The sequence below is a fragment of the Helicoverpa armigera genome, chromosome 5 (assembly GCF_030705265.1).
Source record: "Helicoverpa armigera isolate CAAS_96S chromosome 5, ASM3070526v1, whole genome shotgun sequence".
Classification (NCBI taxonomy): domain Eukaryota; kingdom Metazoa; phylum Arthropoda; class Insecta; order Lepidoptera; family Noctuidae; genus Helicoverpa; species Helicoverpa armigera.
Genome location: NC_087124.1, coordinates 7,759,538 through 7,769,474, shown reverse-complemented (window position 1 = coordinate 7,769,474; position 9,937 = coordinate 7,759,538). Strand labels below are relative to the sequence as shown.

General features: G+C 36.6%; 1 protein-coding gene across 1 annotated transcript; it reads right to left on the bottom strand.

Moving 5' to 3' along the window:
* Positions 1 to 3,288: 3,288 nt before the first annotated feature.
* LOC110384296 (odorant receptor 4) lies at positions 3,289 to 9,257 on the bottom strand. Its single transcript, XM_021345528.3, has 9 exons — positions 8,978 to 9,257; positions 8,141 to 8,293; positions 7,058 to 7,240; positions 5,916 to 6,108; positions 5,714 to 5,810; positions 4,636 to 4,737; positions 4,267 to 4,355; positions 3,771 to 3,837; positions 3,289 to 3,458 (listed from the first exon to the last, which is right to left on the bottom strand). The coding sequence occupies exons 1-9, from the start codon at positions 9,255 to 9,257 to the stop codon at positions 3,399 to 3,401; spliced, it is 1,224 nt and encodes a 407-aa protein (XP_021201203.3). The 3' UTR covers positions 3,289 to 3,398.
* Positions 9,258 to 9,937: the final 680 nt, after the last annotated feature.

Genomic DNA, 9,937 nt, shown 5'->3' with positions numbered 1-9,937 from the left:
GAAACTATAGGAAATAGATTTTCAAAGATTGCTAGAAGCTTTTATGTCAAGGATTTTGAATCAGATCCTTTACGATATTTATTAAAAATTCTTCTAACGACTTCTTCTAAGTGTTTTTTAAGTTTTGTTTTGATGTCCTCGGTAGGTTGTGGTGAATTTGTTCTGCGTCCTGACCGGCGCAGCTCATGCTCTTCTAGCGAATTATCCATTAAGTGAATTGATTTCAGAGCCGCTACGTTCTGCATAAAATGTAGGGCTGACGGATTCTTGTAGCATTTACTTAGGGCTATTATGGTCACATCTGCGACAAAAACAAATAAGTGTTACCTACATTACTCAGATAAAGAAAATTATTCACTATATACGTGCGGCTTGAATAAAACCACAGTTTATCCCTTCCGGAGCCATTTAAATATCAGGGACATGGTGATTCTATCGAATGACCCTGCAGCCGTAGCTTACAAAAGCTTAACTCAAATAATGAATCCTCTATCCACAATATTAACACACTAGAAACAGTATATTAATTGCTACACAGTACACCATGGTCACAATACTTACTTAAGCCAGAAACACAAGAGTAAAGATCAATATGACAATGGTTTATCATAATTCTGCATGAAAACGATTGCATGTTTGGCCTCCAGATCTGCGCGCACGCCGGGTCGTAGATATCAGTGCAGTAGGTTGGACAAGTATGGTTGCACGCTTGGTATGAACCCACTATGCTAAAATCACTTGCACGACGACTCTCCCCTAAGCTGTGGTCTTCATTACTACTCTTCTTGATGTTGCATAGCTCGTCTTCTACTTGATTAATTTCTAGAAGTTCAAATGTTTTATTATTAAAACCGGCCAAGTGCGAGTCGGACTCGCGCACGAAGGGCTCCGTACCATTATTTATAAAACGGACAAAAAAATCACGTTTGTTGTATAGGAGCCCCCCAAAATATGTATTTAATTTTAGTATTTGTTGCCATAGCGGCAACAGAAATACATCATATTCTGTGAAAATTTCAGCTCTCTAACTATCACGGTTCATGAGATACAGCCTGGTGACAGACGGACGGACGGACAAAGGAGCGAAAACAATTGGGTCCCGTTTTACCCTTTGGGTACGGAACCCTAAAAAAGCCTTAATCAATGATATTGTATTAGTTTTATCATGATACGGTAGAATTGAATTATTGATCAGATTGATTCAAGCATCGTAAGTAGCTCCTGAACGGCTGAACCGATTTTGATTTCGTTTCATTACTGTGCTTTTGGATCAACGACGAAAAAACTGTGCGCAGTTTCAAGTGACGCTTAAACCGATAGACACCTGGTTGTCAATTGTTTGCTGTACCGTCCGTCCAATCCGCTCGGAAAAACAGAGCCGAAAATCTGTTAGTATGAAAGAGAAGTTACTTTGCAATGGGAATTTTAGGTTTGTTGGAGTAAAATCGGTCCAAAATAGAGAATTACATGTATTTTCACAACTCTCTCAATATGGGATTGTAGTCGCGGCGGACTACAGATTTTGTCACAGAATAGCGCACACTATTGTTTTACAAATTCAATGCAAAAATTTAACCGTCTATGTAAAGTTAACGAGATCCATAAACTCGCAGAATATCACTTTCAATTTGAGAATATGGCAATCTCACCATAAAATACACCAACGAATTGAATACTAACTTCTTTATCATATAAAATCTGAATTGTTAAACAAACCCACAAAAGGTCCCAGTTCGCACTCCTTTTTTCTCATGAAGCATAAATTCTTATATTTCTTTATAATTTGAGTGCCGTCCTCCAACGACGCCATACCGCAAACCTCGTCGATGACATTAGCACACAAAATGTCGTCACAATACTGTCCAAATGTCGAGATTATCAACACTGAAAGTAACTTGGGTGTTAGACCTTTGAACATTCTCATTTTCTTTTTCCTCGTAACTAATTTCTAATACAGCATAACTGTCGTATTCACGTAAAGGGGAGTTAGTTTCTGTGCTCTGGTACTTTTTTGTGTAGATACATTAGTAAATCAGTTCACACGGAATAGAAATAAATAAAGGCTTGTAAAAACAAAACGAGTGTAATTTAATTTACACAGAGCACATACCTGCTAATAATATTAATTACGCGAAGCTGAATACATGAAAATGTGGAAATATAATTTTCATTAAAACGTGCGCTGAGCTGGAGCTTTGAATTCTATTCTTTATAATCAAAGAAGTACTTTTATCTTATTTAGAAAATTAAAGTACAGAATCTAATTACAGCTTAATACAATGTAGGTATTTACAATGTGACGACTTCGAATACTCACTCATCGAAATACAAAAAATTATCATTTTTCAAATTCATTTGTATTTGATCATTTGAACATCGGCTATTGAGTACTGTCACGCTTGTCGGCACGTGGCTTCGACTTACCGTGTTATTGGAATTACTTTTTAATGTTCGTACAAGAGATTTACGTTATAAAATTTAATTAAATTCGCAATTCGTCAGGGAGATAACACATTTATCTTTGGATGGGAATTTTGGAACACGATTTCGTGTCGTTAGTGCGTTGGTATTTATTTTGGGAGAGTAGGAAATTATTCTGTCGTATAGGGTAGATCGCAATGGGCAAGGACGCGCTGATTTATGGCTGGACGTTAACTTTGGAGGCCGGGACATTAGCGGCCAGTGATAGCCGCGCCCGCGTCGCGTCGCGCCCGTCGCCCTCGCCACCAACCCATTCCAGCTCACTAATTTTCGATGCTTATTTAATAGGCGTGCTGTGATTTGGGACGACACTGATATGCCGCATCATTACAATTCAACTATTTACTCTCATAGTTGATTTTATAGGATCGTCCCTTTGTGTAATAACTAATGTATAAACGTGTGACAATAACAGAAACTTCCCAGCCCACATGTATCGTGAAGGTTTGGAAAGTTCGCGTTTATATCCCATTTAACAGGGTTCAAAATATACATAGAAGTTCATAAAAACTTTGGATGAGATTTAGGTTTATTGCAGTTCTTGTAATTTCTGGCAACACTTTATGGATTGTCATTAAAGGGAAATGAAGCTGCCCATAATTTATGTACCTTAAAATGAAAATACCCAGCTGGAACCATGTTTTCTTCAGGGCAGGCCTTTTGATATTAAAATCTAACTTTTATACACTTATAAAACATAAATATAATAAAAATGCCAGCGTAGCGAGAAGCTACGGCGTCGCCCGGTGCAGATAGAATTGAAATGTATGACTAGGAATAGGAGGTGTGATTTTATTGTACAAAAAATCTGCTTACGTCATATTTATTAACTTTCCAAGTTACATTAACATTTAAACTACTTATCTGAGAATACTGTGCAACCCGACATTAAAAAAGAATTCTTATTGCTGTCCTGATTAATCTCGACGATATGATGTGTAAAGAAGTGTGAAGTACGAATACGCTGTCGTCAGGATCTGAAACAATTATTTTTTTATCGCAATTTCTTAAATCTCATAGATGCTACACGATCATTCAATTATTATTAATATAGCCGAATTGTCCATAGTTATTCTCTACATACGCTCGAATCGTAAAGATAAACACAAATATCGTGAAAATGCTTCAATAAAAAGGCTTGAATACTTCAATATCTACATTTTGAACAATGTTCGATTCACTCAGCAATTCAAAAATAAATATATGTATTGTTCTTGTTAGTTTTCCATAAAAATATAAAGTTATTCAAAAAAGTACACGAAAAAAATACTGTCAAAGCAAATGCTCACCGAACTATATGTAATCATTGTGATAGGTCGGAATTTGAGTGCTGTGAAGTACAAAGGCCTCTGTGACCTGCAAATAAAACTCACTTTAACATTCGCAATTTTATACGCGGAGTAAACCGCACAGTTTCCTGTAAGCGGATATTTGCGCTACGTTAAGAATAACATGTGGAAAAAACACGTAAAATCAACGAAAAATCGCGCTAATATTAAAAGACTTGTGTGTGTTTGAATATGTTTGTTTCCTATTCATGTCTACGGCTCAACGGATTTTGATGAAACTTGGCATAGTTAAATATCAAAATTGAAAAGATTTGAACATTTGCGCGTAACACATGATGGTCATTCACTTAAAAAGTTTATTTCAACTGTAGCACAAAGCGCCACATTAAAACGTGAAACAAAAGGTGAAAATGTCAAGAGACAGTGCAGAACGTACGTGAGTCATTAAGTTAATAAGTAAATAAGGCTACTTGCAAAATAAACTCAAAGAGCATACCGTCGGAGTACCACGAGCATCGCGCGCCGACATCTTGTGTTGCTTTTGTACCATCCGCTTTCATACACCGCGTCTGACACACCTATGCTCTGCGAGATTCATTGAAAAATACACTAAAAATATTCTCACGTCTGGTGCAGCTTGCATGTGAGCTATTACATTGAAATGTTCAAACTTTGCTTTGAGAGTGTATAAAAAGTCCGCGGTGTGTTTTTGTAACTCAATTTAAATATGAGACCGCGTGCAATTTTGCTATTGTTGGGAACTGTTTGCTTTGCTGTGTTACGTTATATTTATTGGATGGTGTTATTTTAATGCAATTATGGGAACTTTGATAATGTTTTTTTTTAATCAAAGAAGTTATCTTACCGCTCTGTAAATATCATCCGCATACCAGCAGACTATACCCATTTGTGTTAAAGCTGCTCCTAGATAAAATTTATTGCTCATTTCCATCCATGGATCTAGAAACTGTAAAACGATCAGAATTACTCTACATATTTTGAATAAATATAATAGGGGTTAAAGTATGAAATTGCCGATTTGTACTGAAAACCTAAATTGTATTTTTTTTAAATTTTTAACAAACTTATTTAATCAAAATAGTTGCCATTAATATCTATACATTGCGGTCATCTAATAAGAAGGTCATTTATGCCTTTACGATAGAACTCTGAGGATCTAGACTGCACAAACAGTGTGAAAGAATTTTGTTCTGCCTCCTGGGAAGAAACTTCTTGTGACGTAGATAATTGTCCAAATCACAAAAAAAAATGGTCGTCCGTTAGAGCAAGGTCTGGCGAATATGGAGGAAGACGAATAGTTTCCAACTGCAGTTCCTGAAGAGTTAAAACGGTTTATTTTGCTGTATGAGGCCTCGCGTTGTCATGGAGCAATAGCGGTGAAGGTCGATTCATGAGTCGTGGCTGTTTTACTGCTAATTTTTTCAACATTATTCGGTGTTCGGCTGGGTATCTGGGTAGTTTGACTAGGATCGGCGTTCACCGTCTCTCTTAATTTCTCGTTAATCACCTGTCAGGCGGTCTTTCTCATGGCTCGTTCTTCAAGTCGAAGTTTCCACCACGAAAGCGTTTAATCCAAAATCGCACGGCGCGTTCTTTAGCAGACACCTCTTCAAATGCAGCATTGATATTGCGGGCTGTTTCTGCCGTTTACTTCCGCGTCGGAACTCATATTCAAAAATTACTCAAATTTTCGCAGTATCCATCTTTCTTGTTTAAGTTGAATAACAAAAACTATTGAACATCGATATAATCAAATGTTTCACATTTTTTAAAAGAAAAACATCACAGAAACCACGTGAAAAAAGTTCCATTCGAAAACCTCAAACCATGAAGACTCTATGGCAATTCAAAAACCTACTAGAATAAAACGGCAATTTCATACTTTAACCCCTAATATTTTAAGAAATGTTTACTTTACTCACTACGATGGTGAACATAACGCAGCATATATTTACGGAACTCAAAAGCACATTGATAAGATTGACCACTGAGAAAGCATCCTCCAAATCATTTATGTATCTGAAAAAAAAAACAAATATCCTATAGGAGAAACCTAGATTTCATCTATTAACTTTACATATAAGCAAGCATATTCAATAGTACCTACTTTATACATAAACATACCTGATCAATCGCTGATGTATTTTGACGACAGCCACAATATCCTTATAGCAATCATTATATCCATGAGTATTGTCATTATCTTGTCCCAGGTGACGTATCTGATCCTGCAGCAGCCGGAGCAGCATGCTGATATGGCTGGCCATCGTCATGAACAGCAGATCGGAGCCAAGCATACAGCATACTGATATGCAACCTGAAAGGAAACATCAATTATAATATTATACATTCTTGATATAGCATATACAGGGATAATCGTCAGTTTTGTGTCACCATTACTATCATTAAAGTTGTCTCAAAAAGGCTTTAACGTGTTGGCTTCGGCCCCACCTTCGCCTTCCAAAAGTCCGGGTCTCTGTAGTCCCGAGTGCACGCCAGAGACATTTTTTATCAAAAATCGATTAATCTTATGTACGGATGGGGAAGAAAATTTAACTACGTATCTAATGAAAAAAGCTCGAATGAAAAAAAGGTTAGATTCGACTCATAACCTCAGAGTAACTCCTATCTCGAAATGTATTCATCGATAAACTATCCCGCATTCAAATAATATTTAAATCCGATCTGTAAGTTACGTTAGGTAAGTATATGATGACGTTTTACGGAAGAAACTCATCAGTTTCATAATATTCTGAGTACTTATATTTGAAAAAGTGTGTTTATTATAGTGTATAAGAATAGCCCACTTGCTCCGAAAGTGCACATCTACGCTTGACTAAGTGAGCATTCAGTCTCGCTATTACCTCGCTGAATGGTACATATTTTTCCACGGCATTCTATTTCTCGTGCTCATGCGAGAGAAGAGCCTGAAGACTTTGTATAGAACTTTTGCATACAATGCAACTTTTGAATAGATCTTGTTAAATTACTTGACAGTAATATCACAACAGACGAGCATATCAAATTTGATAGATGCGTATTCTTTATTATTTATACCAATCTAAATTACCAAAAATACTAAATTATTTCAAAAAATAAATTTACGTAACACAATGAGCGGTCTCGTCGCTAAAATCGATTTCTTTGACTACCTTTGGATGGAATGAGACCAAAGGAAATAACCATGTAGCTGCCTAGCAGTTAGTATATGGTTTACTATACCTATGTACTTCTAAATTTTAAAAAATAAATTTCAAAATACAAACCAGCGCACGTTTCAAAAATGTATACGAAGATGTGGACGACAGGCTGCGTTTTGTCGAAAGGATACGACATCTGCCACACGTAGCCGAGCTCCATTGGTACGCCGCGTATCTTACGGTACGCGAGCAAGGCCAGCGGCGTCAAGTTATACAACCACACGCCCAAGATATTCCAAAAGGCGTACACTGAAAACATCATTAAAACTTAACTTTCACTGTTGTAAAGAAATCTTTATAAAAGTGAAGAGCCTGTGGCTATGTAAAGACGAGTTTTAGATAAGGTAAAATGTAAAAGATTTACAGTGACTTCTTGAGTCTAATGCTTTGCTACCGAGTTATTAAAACCGAAGGTTGAGACAATGGATATCTATAACGTTACGTTACAGCATTTTTATCGTCCCACTACTGGGCAAATGCTTCCTCTCACACGGAGAAGGATTGAGCATGAATCACCACGCTTGCTCAATGGGGGTTGGTGATTTCAGATACCTATAAGAATGTACCTATATTTTGAAGGCTGTCATGAAAAAAATATATTTGAAAATATATTTTTTAACAGGTACAAGTTCTAAATTGTGACCATACAGTGCAAGTTATTGTCAGGTACATTCGTAGCAACTGCGCCACGGCCGGTCGTTCGTTAGCCATTGTGAGTACGACTGTCGCTGTAAACCAGCTTCAGCCGTACTTCAGCGAATTGCCCCAGCATTACGCTGAGCGCCGGCCGATTTGCATTTTCTCCGCAAAAGTTTACCAGTTAATTTGAATATAAATTCATCTCGAAAAACGGTTATTTTATACCTGTTAGCGACATGCAACATCAATTGTACTGAAAACGAACTGAAACATATTTTTATTTTTCAGTTATTTTGTCTGAAGCTTTTTCGGGTGACGATGCGTCTTAGTGCTAGACGTTGTTATAATTCCATTCTGAAAATTCTGACACACACTTTTCGGTGATTAAAAACATGATCTCACTCGATATTAATGAAGAAGTAAACGATGATCTTTTACCCATTGAACCTGGTACCTACATTTTTATAGACTAATACATTATAAAAAATAAATGCTACAAATAATACTCACTAAACTGCCTGTGTTTCAGTGCTGACAGGCTGTTCCGTTTTACCTCCACGGAGTCTTTGTCTTTGATGGAAACCGGCCATATCTCTGCCAGCTCAACCACCAGTTGCCTGAACGTATGTCTCTTGTACCAGATTGTTATTAGTTTGCCAAAACCTGAAAATCAAACAAGCTAAACTACACGTGTTTCAGAATAGTTTATGTATGACAGAGTTCGCACACCGTTCTCCCTTTAATATTAAAAGCACAAAATACAGCTAAAATGGACTTGAAACTATTTTCAAATATACAAAACATTCAAATTTTTTACTAAAAGTAAAACAGCATTCCTTACTTTATGTTAATATTTCAAACGTCCCAATTTTACGACGATCATCCACCCTTTTACCTCATCTACGCTAAATATTACTTACTCATTCCGTCTGAGTTTGAGCACTCAACCTGCTGTAGCTCTCAGCAAAATGCATCATTCAAATGAAGCAAGGAATGAGTACCTACAGAGGAAAATTTTGTTTCTATTCCTACTCCTGGATTAATGTAGCTTAGCGAATGTACTACCTCTCCCTTAGTACATACCTGTACGTCATCACTGATTGGTTAATAACGATATATCACGATAATGTACATTGACATGTTAAGTATATAGTAGTACTTTATTTAACGACGTCAAAAATCATCAAATGACTCCTCCTGCTGTGGGTTAGCAGCGGTGAGGGAGTGTCAGACTCTTACTGACTAAAAACCATCGTGTTCCGTCGTAGGCCTTTTATGTACCAGGGCCGCGGTAACTGGTTTCGAACTATCCCGCAACCCCTGCAGACTTTATATAGCAGTACTTACTCAGAGTATCGTATCCAGCGATATGCACGTAACTACCGACAAACTCTTCAATAGACGCATTATGTATCATCTTACCGGCGACATAGGCTATCTCACCAGCCAGCATCAACACGACCAATAAGGCCGAAACAATGAAAGCTATATATATGACCAAGCTGTTAAAGAATGTGTTCGGTACATCGTCAATGAAAGGCAAGCCTATTGTACGTATGCAGATATTACAAAGAGCTAACGTGTCATAGATTTCTTTGCGAGCTACACTCTTTTCTACTCCCGACATCTTGAAATACTGATCAAGACGTATAAAATATACTGTGACAAAAACGCATTACGGCAATCCTTTATATTTGTACCATTATTTAATTATTCAAAAAACTACGTATTACCAGTAAAAATCTGTTCAAGTAAACCTTACATTAAAGACCTTCAAAGTTCCTAATAACCAGGTATGTTCTTTGAAAAGTTTTTCTGTCACTCCCAAATCTCAATCTTCCAAACGTTTTTATTCCTCAAAAAACTTTTCCTACATTTTCCTTCGTCAACTAATTTTGGTTATAAATTATTCTAATATAAAGGACAAGTATCCAAGTTTTTAAAAATTACTTATTAACTTATGCATAATGATATACAATTTTTCATGTCAAATTCATAACAGTTAACTGTAGACATACCTACTACGTACTTTGTGCATGATATGTATGTATAATTAGTGATTTTATCGGTACCAAGAAGTGTTCAGTGTAAAATTGATTAATTTTACGAATCTGTAATCACACCATTAATTGCATTCTATTTACCTATGATGGTACATTAGGCAAATTAGTAGGTACATTTGCAACATAATTTATGTGTACATATCCGCAACTGCAGTATAACAAACCAATTACCATTTCAGTGTTACAGTCTGCTTGATTTCTGACTTAATTATTCCAATTTGGCCGCAAACGATGTCAACTGCAA